The sequence below is a fragment of the Palaemon carinicauda genome, chromosome 3 (genome assembly GCF_036898095.1).
Source record: "Palaemon carinicauda isolate YSFRI2023 chromosome 3, ASM3689809v2, whole genome shotgun sequence".
Taxonomy (NCBI): domain Eukaryota; kingdom Metazoa; phylum Arthropoda; class Malacostraca; order Decapoda; family Palaemonidae; genus Palaemon; species Palaemon carinicauda.
Window position 1 is genome coordinate 116,282,339 of NC_090727.1, and position 18,166 is coordinate 116,300,504.

Consider the following 18,166-nt stretch of genomic DNA (forward strand, 5'->3'; position numbering starts at 1 on the left):
CAATAATAATAATAATAATAATAATAATAATAATAATAATAATAATAATAATAATAATAATAATAATAAGACAATTCATGTTCATAACTGAGAAATGGCAGCAGAAGATTAGCACCTACTTTCTACAACCGCTTAACCACGACTACCGCATGACGAAAACCTTCCATCTGAAGGGCACCATAGACTTCTTAAGTATTCTAAACCGTGCGGTACCGCACAGATTAGCAGTCTATGCTGTTTGTAAATCCTTACAGTCAGGTGATTAGCAGTCCACGCGGTTTGTAGATCACTACCCTCAGGAGATTAACAGTCCACGCTGATTGTAAATCACTACCGTCAGGAGATTAGCAGTCCACATGGTTTGTAAATCACTACCATCAGGAGATTAGCAGTCCACGCAGTTTGTAAATCACTACCGTCAGGATATTAGCAGTCCACGTAATCTGTAAATCAATACCATCAGGAGATTAGCAGTCCGCACGGTTTGTAAATCACTGCCCTCAGGAGATTAGCAGTCCACGCGGTTTGTGAATCACTACCGTCAGGATATTAACAGTCGACGTGGTTTGTAAATTACTACCGTCAGGATATTAGCAGTCCATGTGGTGTGTAAATCACTACCATCAGGAGATTAGCAGTCCACGTGGTTTGTAAATCACTACCGTCAGGAGATTAGCAGTCCACGCGATTTGTAAATCACTACCCTCAGGATATTAACAGTCCACGTGGTTTGTAAATCACTACCCATAGGAGATTAGCAGTCCATGTGGTTTGTAAACCACTACTGTCAGGATATTAGCAGTCCATGTGGTTTGTAAATCACTACGTCAGGAGATTATTAGTCCACACTGTTTATAAATCACTACCCTCAGTAGAATAGCAGTCCACACTGTTAGTAAATCACAACCCTCAGGATAATAGTAGTCCATGTGGTTTGTAAATCCCTACCCTCAGGAGATTAGCAGTCCACGCTGTTTGTAAATCACTACCGTCAGGATATTAGCAGTCCATGTGGTTTGTAAATCACTACCGTCAGGATATTAGCAGTCCATGTGGTTTGTAAATCACTACTCTCAGGATATTAGCAGTCCATGTGGTTTGTAAATCACTACGTCAGGAGATTATTAGTCCACACTGTTTATAAATCACTACCCTCAGTAGAATAGCAGTCCACACTGTTAGTAAATCACAACCCTCAGGATAATAGTAGTCCATGTGGTTTGTAAATCCCTACCCTCAGGAGATTAGCAGTCCACGCTGTTTGTAAATCACTACCGTCAGGATATTAGCAGTCCATGTGGTTTGTAAATCACTACCGTTAGGATATTAGCAGTCCATGTGGTTTTTAAATCACTACCGTCAGGATATTAGCAGTCCATGTGGTTTGTAAATCACTACCGTCAGGATATTAGCAGTCCATGTGGTGTGTAAATCACTACCATCAGGAGATTAGCAGTCCACGTGGTTTGTAAATCACTACCGTCAGGAGATTAGCAGTCCACGCGGTTTGTAAATCACTACCGTCATGATATTAGCAGTTTACGGGGTTTGTAATTCACTACCCTCAGGAGATTAGCAGTCCACGTGGTTTGTAAATCACTACCCTCAGGATATTAGCAGTCCTCGTGGTTTGTAAATCACTACCGTCATGATATTAGCAGTTTACGTGGTTTGTAATTCACTACCCTCAGGAGATTAGCAGTCCACACGGTTTATAAATCACTACCCTCAGAAGACTAGCAGTCCACGTGGTTTGTAAATCACTACCGTCAAGATATCAGCCTTCCACGTGGTTTGTAAATCACTAGTGTCAGGAGATTAGCAATCCACGCTGTTTGTAAGTCACTACTGTCAGGAGATTAGCAATCCACGATGTTTGTAAATCACTACCCTCAGGAGATTAGTAATCCACGCTGTTTGTAAATCACTACCCTCAGGATATTAGCAGTCCTCGTTTTTTTTTAATCACTACCGTCATGATATTAGCAGTTTACGTGGTTTGTAATTCACTACCCTCAGGAGATTAGCAGTCCACGTGGTTTGTAAATCACTACCGTCAGGATATTAGCAGTCCACATGGTTTGTGAATTACTACCGTCGGGAGACTAGCAGTCCACATGGATTGTAAATCACTACCGTCTGGATATTAGCAGTCCATATCGATTGTAAATCACTACCCTCAAGAGATTAGCAGTCCTCGCAGTTTGTAAATCACTACCCTCAGGAGATTAGCAGTCCATGTGGTTTGTAAATCACTACCGTTAGGATATAAGCAGTCCATATCGTCTGTAAATCACTACCCTCAAGAGATTAGCAGCCCTCGCAGTTTGTAAATCCCTACCCTCAAGATATTAGCAGTCCACACAGTTTGTAAATCACTACCGTCAGGATATTAGCAGTCCACGTGGTTTGTAAATCACTACAGTCAGGATATTACCAGTCCACGATGTTTGTAAATCACTGCCCTCAGGATATTAGCAGTCCACGTGGTTTGTAAATCACTACCCTCAGGATATTAGCAGTCCATGCAGTTTGTAAATCACTACCCTCAGGAGATTAGCAGTCCACAGGGTTTGTAAATCACTACCATCAGGATATTAGCAGTCCATGTGGTTTGTAAATCACTACCGTCAGGATATTAGCAGTCCGTGTGGTTTGTAAATCACTGTAGTCAGGAGATTAGCAATCCATGCTGTTTGTAAATCACTACCATCATGATATTAGCAGTCCACGCAGTTTGTAAATCACTGCCCTCAAGATATTAGCAGTCCACGCAGTTTGTAAATCACTACCCTCAGGATATTAGCAGTCCAAGAGGTTTGTAAATCACTACTCTCAGGAGATTAGCAGTCCACAGGGTTTGAAAATCACTACTGTCAGGATATTAGCAGTCCACATGGTTTGTAAATCACTACCCTCAGGATATTAGCAGTCCATGAGGTTTGTAAATCACTACCCTCAGGAGATTAGCAGTCCACAGGGTTTGAAAATCACTACTGTCAGGATATTAGCAATCCACACTGTTTGTAAATCCCTACAGTCAGGATATTAGCAGTCCACACAGTTTGTAAATCACTATCCTCAGGAGATTAGCAGTCCACGCAGTTTGTAAATCACTACCGTCAGGATATTAGCAGTCCACGCGGTTTGTAAATCACTACCCTCAGGATATTAGCAGTCCATGCGGTTTGTAAATCACTACCTTCAGGAGATTAGCAGTCCACAGGGTTTGTAAATCCCTACCGTCAGGATATTAGCAGTCCATGTGGTTTGTAAAACACTACCGCCAGGATATTAGCAGTCCATGTGGTTAGTAAAACACTGCCATCAGAAGATTAGCAGTCCACATGGTTTGTAGATCACTACCGTTAGGAGATTAGTAATCCATGCTGTTTGTAAATCCCTACAGTCAGGATATTAGCAGTCCACGCTGTTTGTAAATCACTACCCTCAGGATATTAGCAGTCCATGTGGTTTGTAAATCACTACCATCAGGATATTAGCAGTCCACAGGGTTTGTAAATCCCTACCGTCAGGATATTAGCAGTCCATGTGGTTTGTAAAACACTACCGCCAGGATATTAGCAGTCCATGTGGTTAGTAAAACACTGCCATCAGAAGATTAGCAGTCCACATGGTTTGTAGATCACTACCGTTAGGAGATTAGTAATCCATGCTGTTTGTAAATCCCTACAGTCAGGATATTAGCAGTCCACGCTGTTTGTAAATCACTACCCTCAGGATATTAGCAGTCCATGTGGTTTGTAAATCACTACCATCAGGATATTAGCAGTCCATGTAGTTTGTAAATCACTACCGTCAGGAGAATAGCAATCCACGCAATTTTGTAAATCACTACCCTCAGGAGATTAGCAGTCCATGTGGTTTGTAAATCACTACCGTCAGGAGAATAGCAATCCACGCAATTTTGTAAATCACTACCCTCAGGAGATTAGCAGTCCACGTGGTTTGTAAATCACTACCGTCAGGATATTAGCAGTCCACATGGTTTGTAAATCCCTTCTGTCAGGAGAGGAGCAGTCCACATGGTTTGTATATCACTACCGTCAGGATATTAGCCGTCCAGGTGGTTCGTAAATCACTACCGTCAGGAGATTAGCAATCCACGCGTTTTGTAAATCACTACCGTCAGGAGATTAGCATTCCCAGTGGTTTGTAAATCACTACCGTCAGGAGATTAGCAGTCCAAGTAGTTTGTAAATCACTACCCTCAGGAGATTAGCAGTCCACGTGGTTTGTAAATCACTACCCTCAGGAGATTAGCAGTCCACGTGGTTTGTAAATCACTACCGTCAGGATATTAGCGGTCTAAGTGGTTTGTAAATCACTACCGTCAGGAGATTAGCAGTCCATGCAGTTTGTTAATCACTACCCTCAGGAGATTAGCAGTCCACACGGTTTGTATTTCACTACCCTCAGTAGATTAGCATTCCCAGTGGTTTGTAAATCACTACCGTTACGATATTAGCAGTCCACACTCTTTGTAAATCACTACTCTCAGGAGCAGTCCATACGGTTTATAGATCACTACCCTCAGGAGATTAGCAGTCCACGTGGTTTGTAAATCACTACCGTTATGTTATTAGCAGTCTATGTGATTTGTAAATCACTACCGTCAGGAGATTAGCAGTCCACGTGGTTTGTAAATCACTACCCTCAGGAGATTAGCAGTTTACGTGGTTTGTAAATCACTACCGTCAGGAGATTATCAGTCCACGTGGTTTGTAAATCACTACTGTCAGGAGATTAGCAGTCCATGCGGTTTGTAAATCACTACCCTCAGGAGATTAGCAGTCCACGTGGTTTGTAAATCACTACCGTCAGGAGATTATCAGTCCACGTGGTTTTTAAATCACTACCATTAGGAGATTAGCTGGCCACGTGGTTTGTAAATTACTACCCTCAGGATATTAGCAGTCGATGTGGTTTTTAAATCACTACCGTTAGGATATTAGCAGTCCACATGGTTTGTAAATCACTACCGTCAGGATATCAGCTGTCCATGCAGTTTTTAAATCACTACCCTCAGGATATTAGCAGTAAACTTGGTTTTTAAATCACTACCATTAGGATATTAGCAGTAAACATGGTTTTTAAATCACTACCCTCAGGATATTAGCAGTCCACGCGGTTTGCAAATCACTACCCTCAGGATATTGGCAGTCCACACGGGTTGTAAATCACTACCCATAGGAGATTAGCAGTCCACATGGTTTGTAAATCACTACTATCAGGATATTAGCAGTCCATGTGGTTTGTAATTCACTCTTGTCAGGAGAGTAGCAGTCCACGCGGTTTGTAAATCCCTGCCCTCATGAGATTAACAGTCCACGTGGTTTATAAATCACTACCATCAGGATATTAGCAGTGCACGTGGTTTGTAAATCAGTACCGTCAGGAGATTAGCAGTCCATGCGGTTTGTAAATCAGTACCGTCAGGATATTAGCAGTCCACATGGTTTGTAAATCACTACTTTCAGGATATTATCAGTCCACGCGGTTTGTAAATCACTATCCTCAGTAGATTAACAGTCCACGGGATTTATAAATTACTACCGTCAGGATATTAGCAGCCCATGTGGTTTGTAAATCACTACCGTCAGGAGATTAGCAGTCCACGCGGTTTGTAAATCACTACCCTCAGGAGATTAGCAGTCCACATGGTTTGTAAATCACTACTGTCAGGATATTAGCAGTCCACACGGTTTATAAATCACTATCCTCAGGAGATTAGCAGTCCACGCTGTTTGTAAATCACTACTGTCAGGATATTAGCAGTCCACACGGTTTATAAATCACTATCCTCAGGAGATTAGCAGTCCACGCTGTTTGTAAATCACTACCGTCAGATTAGCAGTACACGCAATTTGTAAATCCATACCCTCAGGAGATTAGCAGTCCACGCTGTTTGTAAATCACTACAGTCAGGAGATTAGCAGTCCACACGGTTTGTAAATCACTACCATCAGGAGATTAGCAGTCCACGCGGTTTTTAAATCCCTACCATCAGGATATTAGCAGGCCACGCGGTTTGTAAATCATTACTGTCAGGAGATTAGCAGTCCACACGGTTTTTAAATCACTACTGTCTGGAGATTAGTAGTCTACGCTGTTTGTAAATCAGTACCGACAGGAGATTAGTAGTCCATGCGGTTTATAAATCACTACCCTCAGGAGATAATCAGTCCACACAGTTTTTAAATCACTACCCTCAGGAGTTTAGCAGTTCATGCGGTTTGTAAAGCACTACCGTCAGGGGATTAAAAGTCCACGCAGTTTGTAAATCACTGCCATCAGGAAATTAGCAGTCCGCGCTGTTTGTAAATCACTACCGACAGGAGATTTGCAGTCCTCGCGGTTTGTAAATTACTACCGACAGGAGATTAGCAGTTCACGTGGTTTGTAAATCACTACCATCAGGAGATTAGTAGTCCTCGCAGTTTGCAAATCACTACCGACAGGAGATTAGCAGTCCACGCAGTGTGTAAATCACTACCAAAAGGAGATTAGCAGTTGATGTGGTTTTTAAATCCCTACCGACAGGAGATTAGTAGTCCACACGGTTTGTAAATCACTACCAGCGGGAGATTAGTAGTCCCAGGGGTTTGTAAATCCCTACAGTCAGGAGAATGGCAGTCCCATGCGGTTTATAAATCATTAATGTCAGGAGACTAACAATCACTACCGTTTGGAAATTAGTAGTCCATGGAGTTTTTGGGCTCAGGCCATGTCGTCCTGATGGAAGTTCCTATAGGGTAGCTTCCTTGGGTATATTTGACTACGGTGATATTCCCAGAGAATTTACCTTAAGGTACCCTGAATTCTAATTCCTAGAGCGAATATCCCTCATTAAATGAACTAGGGATATCTCGTAATATCAGAGGACATATTCTTGACACACCACATAGCAATCTGCACCCCGAACAGAATTAACACTTTGAAGGGGTCAAGTGGCAAGAAAACGAAAAACGAGAAAGAAAGGAGAGCCACTAGCAAGGCACCTCTCCTATCTCGCTTCGAATGCATGCATAGCGCCGCCGACGGCGCCATCTGTGTTCCTTTTCGTGTAGCTCAACAACTCTGTGTTTTCCCTGTGTTACTCGCTTTTCTTGGATTATTTTCAACCTCATTATGCTTTCTCCAGCCTCTTCTGCCTCTGGAAAGTTGAGTATTATCTCTTTTATGTATAAATGTAAGCTCTTGGTGATTTTAATATAATTCGATAGCGATATTTTCGTTACAAGAGCTGTTGCCTACCGGAGGCGTCCCAGACGCTGTCGCTCGCCATGCATGAGTCATTTAGTTAGCCAGAGCGACGTTCCCGGCATCTTTGCTTCAATAATTTTAGCTATTTAGCTCTACATAGGAATTCTTTATATGATGCTATTAGTATTTCCGTTTTGGCGAATGATTTACCGAACCTAGCATACGCTAGGCCTTGTAGCCTAGACGTTTGGCCCTAGTACTTTCATGCATGATATTCAGATTTCCGAGTGTTTTTAAAAATTTATTGAAGCTTTAGACAGTTTTATACATAAAAGATATTGTTGATATTTCTTCCAAGATAGTATACGAGAGAGTTTCGGTGATTTAGGTAATCGATTCTCTTTGTGCCTAGGCTAGTTGCCTATGGGGCCCTAGTATACTTTCTCACACTCCCCGGTTGCTCTCTTCTCCTCGGAGAATAGTGCAATCCCTTTTCCCTCTGTTTAAACCTTGGGCTTAACCCTAATGGTTTATCTGAATTAATATTTAGATATAACTATATTAGGGTGTTTTTGGGATCAAGCCATGACGTCCTAATGGAAGGTTCCTTTAGTAGCTTCCGAAGGGTATGTATGACTACTAGTCATATATACCCTTCGGAAGCTACTAAAGGAACCTTCCATTAGGACGTCATGGCCATTTCACACAAAAATTGATTTTTCGCTTCGCTCAAAATCCGTTTTCTGTTCTTTCCTATTTCCAGTAAATCTGGCTTCAGGAGGGGGCAGGTCATCAGAGTTCTTAGTCTGGGTCTGTTTCTTTCTAGCATAGAGAATAAGATTCCTTTGCTAGGCCTAGGGCAGACACAGGAGGCTTAGCCTCCCTAGACCACTTTTGAAGGTTTCTGTACGAGATGATCCCTTCTTTTTGTGATCTAGCAGACTAGTCCAGTGTGGTTGTTCTCGGTTTGAAGGATAAGATCCTTCTTTCCTGTGAATAGCAACACCAAACTTTGCTTTAGTTCTGAGGGAGATGGCAAGTATTGCCGGCCTCCCTCCTAGGATTCCCCCTAGGCTAGGATGAGCTTTCTTGGCTGCGGGGTGATCTTTTACTAGAGCAGAGTTTGCAGGACCCTCTTCCCCCTTCCTCCTCTTTCCTTAGTGATGGCCTAGCCATTACATCTTTGTCACTCGTTCTACATCTGTACCTAGCATAGTTTAGGATGTGGAGCTGACTCAGTCCCTTGCCGGCCAGCAGTGCGTGCTGGCCGGCAAAGGCCTATGTTCTATAGAGTGTTCCCCAGACTTCCCTTGGTCTCTCATACATGTCTGTCTGTAAAGCTAGGTGGCATTGGATAGATGGAAGCCTGAATTTACATTCTCCTCTTCCTTATGTTCACTCTTTCTGGATGCCGGGCTATGAGGCAGTGCCGTCTCTTATCCCTACATCCATTCTGTTTCTCTTCTAGTGTTTGTACCCTAGCCCGGCTGCCGGCCTAAGTGGCCGGCAACCGGGCAGTTGGAAGTTCTCTGGTTCCTTTCTGCTGCAGGCCGGCATTGGTAGCATACCCTTGCCGGCTGGCAATAGGAGCACACCATAAGATCTGCCGGCCGCCACAATTAGCGGCCGGCAGCCGGCCGGCACACACATTTGAACCAGCGCTCTTCCACCCAATAGTCTAAAAGTAGTATACTTTGGAACTAATTTAGGGTACGTGCCGGCCACCATGTGCTGGCCTGCACATTATATTATATACAGTAGCCAGTATTTTTACAGTATAGGATATACTGCATGAAAAAAAAAAACTATGGTATAGAATATATTACAACACTAAGTTTTTCTAACACTCTTGTGTTGTCTTGTACAGCCTTTTGGTGAAACCATACAGATGAAGAAAGCGAGTTCTTTCTTAATTAACTATCCAGTATTTTAAAATTACAGTACTTATTTTGGTGTGAGCTACACCTATTTTCCTCTGGAAATACCTTATTGGTTACTCTAGAATAGAATAACCATAAAATTTTATTATCTGGAAGGTTACAGCAATTGACTGGGCAGGAAATACAAGTGTGTGTCTTTCCTTCTTTCCTTTCTAGCTTAGTTACTTTAAGCTATGTATACTTAACATTAGTTATCCAGTGATACGTTGTTCACTTGATACTCATGGAATTTTCTTCTCTTTACAGGAGGACCATCCGAAGTGTGGGAGTTTATTCTGCAACGTCCGCAGCAAGAACTTCTGCGGACATGACTTGTGTAGGAGGCATGCAGCATGTGCAGTCTCCAAAGGTGATCTCCGGTATTGGGACCCGCAGGTATGTACTATTTGCACTAACCTGATTACCGAGGCGTTTGACACCCCTAAGTCGACAGAGTCAAGGGACGCAGCAAGGGAGAAGCTTCGAACCTGGGTAAAGGGCTTCCAGAAGAATACTTCTGGCCCCTATCTTCCAAACGAGAAATGAGGGCTTACTTTTTCCCCAAAGCATCAGCAGATGCAGTGATTCCCCAGCCTCAAGCGGAGATACCGTTGGTTCAGATCCCGGTGGATTCTGAAGTCTCGGACGCCCTGCAAGACATCCAACTGGACGATAAGATGTCTGAGGTGTCCGAGTACACTGAAAAAGACCTTCTGGCAGAAGACCAGGAAGAGGAGCTGACCCAGGCTCCAGACAATGAAGAGGAGGAATTTGACGAGGTGTCGGCTACCCCGGTTCAGGCCCCTGAACCTGTTCCCTCAACATTGTCCGCTTTCCCAGAGGATCTGGGAAGAACCCTTTCTTCCATCGTTGGGATGATCCAGCAGATGCAGAAAGAAAATAATGAGAAGGCAGCTGCAATGAAGTTGGAGATGCGAAGACTTGCAGCATCACGTGGGCCCCAGAAGAAGCTCAACGTGAAGGACCTTCCCTTATGCTCGGATGCCAACCCTTGGAGGTATGCCGAGCACATGGCTATGACGACGGGAAAGATCGTCATCTCGGAGAGATTGGGCTCAGTCCCCCTCGAGGAGATGGAATTCTGGCCCAGCAAGGAGTCGTACCCGGACTGCTATGTCCGCCTTAGGAAGGAACCAGCCTCAAAGGAAGAGACGGTGCCGAAGAAGGTCATAGTTTTTGACCATGCTAAAGCTCAAGCCTTGCTGTCAAGCTCGCTGAAAGAGAGGGGCTTCACAAACTCAAAGGTACCTGCTTTGAGTAAGAAGCACCCTTCCTTTGTGGCCTCTCCTTCTAGAGCCTTTCCCTTCATGGAAAAAGGGTTTAAGGCTGTCTTGAAAGCGGTCGAGGCAGGTAAACCATGCTCCTCCTTGGAGGAGTGTGAACTCCTGTCCTTGGCCTTACCCATGGACCAGAAAGACTGGAAGGACGTCCATCTTACCTTCTTAGTCGGGAAGTTGGAGGCCGATATTGCCGGACGTCAGTTCGGTGAAGACCTCCCGAAGCTGTCTGACTTTCTCTTGCGTAGGGAGCAAGAGACAAAAGAAAGACTTGCCGCCTCAATGTCTCTGCAAACGACTCTGGAGACGATGGCAAGTGACCCCAAGGCTCAAGAAATGTTTATGGTAGTTGCCAAAACACATCTAGCCACAGTGACGAAGGACCTTTACAGCATCGTCAAACCTAGGAGGGCTTGTAGGGAGTTCGTGTTCGCCTTGGCTGCGGTGAGGCACGAGCCAAGGAAACTAATCTCCTCCTGCATTTGGGGCAAAGACCTTTTCCCTAGTGAAGCGGTGAAAGAGGTAGTGGATAAGGCCGCCGCGGAGAATAGAAACCTTCTCCAGAAGTGGGGCCTATCTCTTAAACGAAAGTCTTCCTCGGATGAAGGTCCCCAACCCAAGAGGAAGACTAAGAAGCCTAGGCTACCCTCTCGGCCAGCCAAGCCATTCAGACAGCAGCAGCAACAACTTCCTTTGACCGCAGTGCCCCAGGTGGTGGCACAAACCCCGGCCACGTACCAGTGGGTACCCCAAGCCGTGACTAAACAGTCTCCGGCATTTAACCCAGCATTCGAAGGGCAGTCTACTACCTTTCGAGCAAGAGCTAGAGGATCAGCCAGAGGTTTGTCTAGACGCCTCTCAAGGGGAAGGGGATTCAGGGGAGGTTACGGTCAAGGAGGCAAGGCCTCAGGTCAACAGCAACAAAAGTGAAATGCTTCCGGTAGGAGGGAGACTCCATCTTTTTCGGGATCGTTGGACCTTCGATCCCTGGGCCCACAGCTTACTCAAGAATGGACTGGGTTGGAGCTGGCACAGCACTCCACCTCCGTGCCCACGATTCTTCCAACACTCCACCCCCGTTCTGGAAGAATACACTCGAGAACTCTTGGAGAAAAGAGTAATCCGAAGGGTAAAGTCCATCAATTTCCAAGGGAGGCTGTTTTGTGTTCCCAAGAAGGACTCAGAAAAACTCAGAGTCATTCTGGACTTGTTGCCACTCAACAAGTTCATAGTGAACAGCAAGTTCAAGATGCTAACACTGCGACACATAAGGACCTTACTGCCAAAACGGGCATTTACCGTCTCCATAGACTTGTCAGACGCTTATTGGCACATTCCAATCAGCCGTCGACTCTCCCCCTACCTAGGATTCAAGCTACATCGAAGACTCGACGCCTTCAGAGCCATGCCATTCGGGCGAAACATAGCCCCAAGGATCTTCACGAAGCTGGCGAACGCAGCTCTCAAACAATTACGCCTAAAAGGAATCCAAGTAGTAGCCTACCTGGACGACTGGCTGGTGTGGGCAGCATCCAAGACAGAGTGCATGCAAGCTTCCCTGCAGGTGATCCAGTTCCTGGAACATCTAGGCTTCAAGATCAACAGAAAAAAGTCTCGACTTTCTCCATCTCAAAAGTTCCAGTGGCTGGGAATCCACTGGGACCTAATGTCACACCAACTCTCCATCCCTTCAAAGAAGAGGAAGGAAATAGTAGGTTCTGTCAAGAGACTTCTGGATTCCGAAAGAATATCAAGACGCAAACAGGAGAGAGTGCTGGGTTCTCTCCAGTTTGCCTCAGTAACAGACCCAGTGCTAAGAGCACAGCTAAAGGATGCAACTGGAGTTTGGAGGAATTATGCATCAAACGCGCGAAGAGATCTGATAAGGCCAGTACCGTCTCGTCTACGTACACTTCTCAGACCATGGTCCCAGGTCAAACAACTGAAGAAATCGGTGCTTCTCCAGCCACCTCCCCCCTCTATGAATATTCACACAGACGCCTCGAAGGAGGGATGGGGAGGTCATTCTCACCGGAAGAAGGCTCAAGGAACCTGGTCCAACCTGTTCAAAAAATTTCACATAACCTTTCTGGAAGCCATGGCAGTACTCCTTACCTTGAAGAAAGTCTCCCCTCGCCGCTCGATCCACATAAGGTTGGTTCTAGAAAGCGGGGTGATAGTGAGATGCCTGAATCGACAAGGATCGAGGTCACCTTCACTCAACCAAGTGATGTTGGCCATCTTCCGGCTAGTGGAAAAGAAGAAATGGCACTTGTCAGCAGTTCACCTTCAAGGAGTCCGCAGTGTGACGAAGGACGCTCTATCCAGGTTCACACCGATAGTCAGAATGGTCCCTAAACACAGGATCGTTCTCCTTCATCTTGAGTCAAGTCCTGGAACTGCAGATAGACCTCTTTGCGACGAAAGACAACAAGAAGTTACCTCTCTACGTGTCCCCGTATGAGGATCCCCTAGCGGAAGCAGTGGACGCGAGGTCCCTCAACTGGAACAGATGGTCCAGGATTTATCTGTTCCCTCCTCACAACCTTCTATTGAGGGTCCTCGACAAACTGAGATCTTTCAAGGGAATAGCAGCAATAGTGGCTCACAAGTGGCCGACCAGCGTATAGTTCCCTCTGGCATTAGAACTACGGCCGAAGTTTCTACCGCTACCGGATCCAGTTTTGACCCAGCGAGTTCAGAAGTCGACTGTCTGCGCTTCATCACTGAAAACCCGAAACCTGCAGCTCATGATTTTCTCTCCCTAGCGGTGAGAAAACGTTTCGGGATCTCAAAAGACAGTATAGACTTTTTAGAGGAATATAAGTGCAAATCCACCAGAAGACAATATGAGTCATCATGGAGGAAGTGGGTATCCTTTGTCAAGGCGAAGAAACCACAAAAAATCTCGACGGACTTCTTCTTATCATTCTTCATCCACCTCCATGGTCAAGGCTTAGCAGCCAACACGATATCAACATGTAAGTCCACCTTGACAAGACCCATTTTATATGCCTTCCAGGTCGACCTCTCTAACGACATTTTTAACAAAATTCCGAAGGCCTGTGCTAGGCTCAGACCATCAGCAACTCCGAAGCCCATTTCATGGTCTCTGGATAAAGTTCTTCATTTTGCTTCGCTGATGAACAACGAGGAGTGTGCTTTAAAGGATTTGACCCAAAAAGTTATATTTCTGTTTGCACTCGCTTCGGGGGCTAGAGTTAGTGAAATAGTAACCCTCTCGCAAGAGGAATGTCGTGTTCAGTTCTTAGATGGGGGAGAACTGAACCTTTTTCCGGACCCAACGTTTCTTGCCAAGAACGAGCTACCCACCAACAGGTGGGGTCCCTGGAGAATCTGCCTTCTGAAAGAAGATGCATCTCTATGTCCAGTAGAATGCCTAAAGGTCTATCTTCGTAGAACTTCAGACTTTAGGGGAGGCCAGCTGTTTAGGGGAGAAACATCAGGCTCAAAATTATCTCTGAAACAACTAAGGGCGAAAACCACCTATTTTATTCGCAGAGCGAATCCAGATAGTACACCCGCAGGTCAAGATCCGAGGAAAGTTGCCTCGTCCATAAATTTCTTTAATGATATGGATTTCGAACATCTTCGCTCATACACTGGCTGGAAGTCTTCCAGAGTTTTCTTTAGACACTATGCGAAGCAAGTGGAGCAACTGAAGAGGTCTGTGGTAGCAGTGGGTAGTGTCGTCAAACCTACTGTTTAACTCTGCGAGGAACAATGAAATTAATTGGGACGATTAATTCTAGGGTGGGTGTGTAGTCACGGACTGTTCTACAGACTAAGTGTTAGGGCACTAAGGTGCCCGCGTTGACTGTTCCATAATCAAAGGTGAACCTAGCATAAGTGCAGACACGTGTGCCAAGCGTTTCTAACGCCAGTATGACTGAATAGTAAGACAGACTTTTATAATTTTAATATCTCATTATTAAAAGTGGCGCTAATGTTTTTTCTTTCAGATAAACAATTTTTATGCTTACTATGATCCCTATGCTTATTTGTTGGTTATCCTCTTTTTATACATGTATAATTGTTGATTAACCTGTTTTTATTTTATTGATTGTCAATAAACTAGTTCTTGTGAACCTTGCGTCTCATTCGCCCGTGTCATTTTACTAGAAAATGGTTTAGCATTACGTAAACTATGTATAACTTTAACATGAATAATTCTAATAGATTGTTCCTTTCTACAAGCAACTTTCATTGGTTTATGCTTTCCCCTAGTGGGAGGACTTCATGCCCTAAAGGGATGGTGGCGGATGTACAAGTTTTCCTCCTACCCGGATATAAACCTTTGTCCAACCCAGTAATCGAACGGGGAGCTTGTCGGTATTTCATATCGACACAGCAGTTCTTTTACAAACTTTGCTTTACATAATATAGAGTGAGAACACTATATTGGCCTGTCTGTTATTCATACATAGGTATATGTACTCTTCGAGACTTTTCCAAAGTCTAGTATGACTCTTCCCTGTAGGGGGCAGGAAGCATTAACATAGTCTATGTTTAGATGAAAAGATGTATGACGGTAACATCTTAGGTCTCTAGGTCTAGCCTGACCGGGAAATACCTTCTTGAGATTACGGCACGTTTTGAGAATCCACAGATACAGTAATGCTCTGGTATACTTCCATCAGGACGACATGGCCTGAGCCCAAAAAACGGATTTTGAGCGAAGCAAAAAATCTATTTTTGTGTGAGATAGCCATGTCGTCCTGATGGACCCGCGCTTCCTTTTTTCTAAAAGGGCTATAGGACCCCTCCCTATATACAGTATCTGTAGCACCTCGTGTATCGCTACAAGGAATACAGATGGCGCCGTCGGCGGCGCTATGCATGCATTCGAAGCGAGATAGGAGAGGTGCCTTGCTAGCGGCTCTCCTTTCTTTCTCGTTTTTTGTTTTCTTGCCACTTGACCCCTTCGAAGTGTTAATTCTGTTCGGGGTGCAGATTGCTATGTGGAGTGTCAAGAATATGTCCTCTGATATTACGTGATATCCCTGGTTCATTTAATGAGGGATATTCACTCCAGGAGTTAGAATTCAGTGTACCTTAAGGTAAATTCTCTGGGAATATCACCGTAGTCAAATATACCCAAGGAAGCTACCCTATAGGAACTTCCATCAGGACGATATGGCTATCTCACCCAAAAAATAGAGTTTTCGTTTCTCTCACAATCCATTTTGTAAGTCACTACTGTCAGGAAATTAGTAGTCCTCGTGGTTTGTGAAGGGCATCATTTTTATCTGTTTGGGTTATAAATCTATGACGATCAATGATGCCCTTCAAACGCGGTCCGTGTGAAAGAATCTCCGGATGGTAGAGATTCACAAACCGGGTGGACTGCTAATCTTCTTTCGGTACTGATTTACAAATTGCGTGGACTGATAATATCCTGTCGGTAGTGATTTACAAACCGCGTGGACTGCTAATCTCCTGTCGGTAGTGATTTACAGACCGCGTGGACTGCTTATCTCCTCATGGTGGTGAATTACAAACCTTGTGGGCTGCTAATCTCATGACGGTAGGGATTTACAAACCGTAGGAACTGATAATCTCCTGTTGGTAGTATTTTACAAACCGCGTGTACTGCTAATCTCCTGATTGTGGTGATTTAAAAACCGCATGGACTTCTAATCTCCTGACGGTATTGATTTACAAAGCACAGGGACTACTAATCTCTTGTCGGTAGTGATTTACAAACTGCGTGGACTGCTAATCTCAAATGGTGGTGAATTACAAACCGCGTGGACTGCCAATCTCCTGACGGTAGGGATTTACAAACCGCTTGGACTGCTAATCTCCTGACGGTGGTGATTTACAAAATGCGTGGAATGCTAATCTCCTGATGGTAGGGATTTACAAACCATGTAGACTGCTAATCCGTGCTGTGCTACATGGTTTAGAATACTTAAGAAGTCTATGGCGTCCTTCAGACAGTATATTTTCCCTGTGTATTAGTTTTGGTACAGAGGTTGCAGAGGGTAGGCGTTCCTCTTCTGCTGCTAGATTTAGTGATTAATATTATCATTAGTAATTTTTTTGACATCCTTACGTGCGGATATATTTCCGTACGGAAAAATCCGCTCATGTGAAGCGAGCCTCAAGCCTAGTAAGTACTTAACAAAAAACAATTCTTACGCATGGACATGGTCAGTTATCTGTCTCAAGGGCAAGTTGTGTTGTTCACTGGTGACACCAGCTCCTAAGACCTTCAGGTCATATGTGGTTTCTTTGTGGTTCTGAAGCATTATTTTGTAGTTGATGCAGGTATTGACGAGGAACACACAATTGAAAAGGAACAACACAGCTATGGGGCCATAGAAATAGATCAGGAGAGCGGTATGATCTGAAAGAAAGCAGCACTGATCGATGGGGAAATGTAAAACACTCTACTTGATTATAGTCAATCATCATCATCCCCTCCTACGCCAATAGTCAATCACTATAAGGTAAAAGGGGTTATTCGTATTTCACAAGGGTTATATCATCAGACAAGAATAGTAATGTGTTTATGGATTATTGTTATCAACTTATAATTGACTTAAGAACTTATATCTATTATCAATAGTTTTAGAGAAACTATAACTTTATGCCGGTAGTCTGAATTACTCTATTTTAATAGAATTAAGTATGAGATTAGATTTGTGTATTTCATTTCAAGATTTTTATTTGGGATATTTTTCTTACCTGCTAACAAACATTGTAATTCAGTATAGCGGACCTCTGTGAATTCCCACATTTTTTCAGGAAAATGTTTCTGCGTCAAAACAGTAATCATACTGAAAATTATATAAATGTCTTAATTTTAAAATAACATATAAAACACCGTAAATTAAAAGAATTTCGAGCTACTTAACTTGCCCTCCAACTTAACAGTACTTGTTATCACCCGTAAATTTGTTTCAAATGACAAAATAACTCCAAAGTTTACAGTGTCCATTGAAGGCCAAAAATATAACTCCCTTTCCTTTTGTTTTAAAATGAAAATAATCTTTAATCCTGAACTGTTTTTTTACATTCTTACCATATACAAAACGGTATTCCCCAGCCATACATCATGTAGTATTTATTTGAATAAGACTTGGAAGGACGATATTTCGTTAGTTTCCTGTAAAGATATCAAGAGTTAAGAGATGAATCATCAAATAGACGATTGTGAGCTAAACTCTTTGGTCCAGCACGTTTAAAGCAAAGGGAAATTCAAGACACCATTTCTACATTTGATATCCTTTAAGAGTTTACATTAGTTCTCATCACAAATATATACATTTATCCTCCATATTTCTTTTTATTATCTTTTAGAATTACGGATTACAGATTACATGTGTAAGGTTTTTTTCTTTTTATTGAAGAAATGAATAACATGAAATTTGGAAATATCTACGAAGGTCCAATACAGATATTTTCTCACCTGATCTTCCTCCAGATCTCAAAGCACATCACATTTAGCCAGAAGAATGTTGTAAGGAATCCGAACTGTATAGCAGTGGCTGTAAAATGAAATGTTATTTGCTATAACTCAGTACACTTGACAATCTACATTTCACGGATCCCAACGAATGATCTTAATCTAGTATGTGAGAAAAGTGGTAAAACGGTGTAGGAATTTTTTTTCTTTTTTAATTTTCCAGTCCTATTATAGATTAATTAATTAAAATATTAGCATTAAAAAAAATTCTATTTTGCAGAAAAGGA

The 18,166-nt window shown here is 43.4% G+C and overlaps 1 protein-coding gene across 1 annotated transcript in view; it reads right to left on the minus strand.

Moving 5' to 3' along the window:
- The window catches only part of LOC137637803 (uncharacterized), a 47,733-nt gene that overhangs the window by 24,979 nt on the left and 4,588 nt on the right, over nucleotides 1-18,166 (minus strand). The window contains exons 3-6 of the mRNA XM_068369912.1: nucleotides 17,883-17,961; nucleotides 17,496-17,579; nucleotides 17,159-17,250; nucleotides 16,610-16,817 (exon numbers count right to left, since the gene is read on the minus strand). Of these exons, the coding sequence (XP_068226013.1) occupies nucleotides 16,610-16,817; nucleotides 17,159-17,250; nucleotides 17,496-17,579; nucleotides 17,883-17,961 (463 nt within the window). The remainder of the gene's footprint in view (nucleotides 1-16,609; nucleotides 16,818-17,158; nucleotides 17,251-17,495; nucleotides 17,580-17,882; nucleotides 17,962-18,166) is intronic.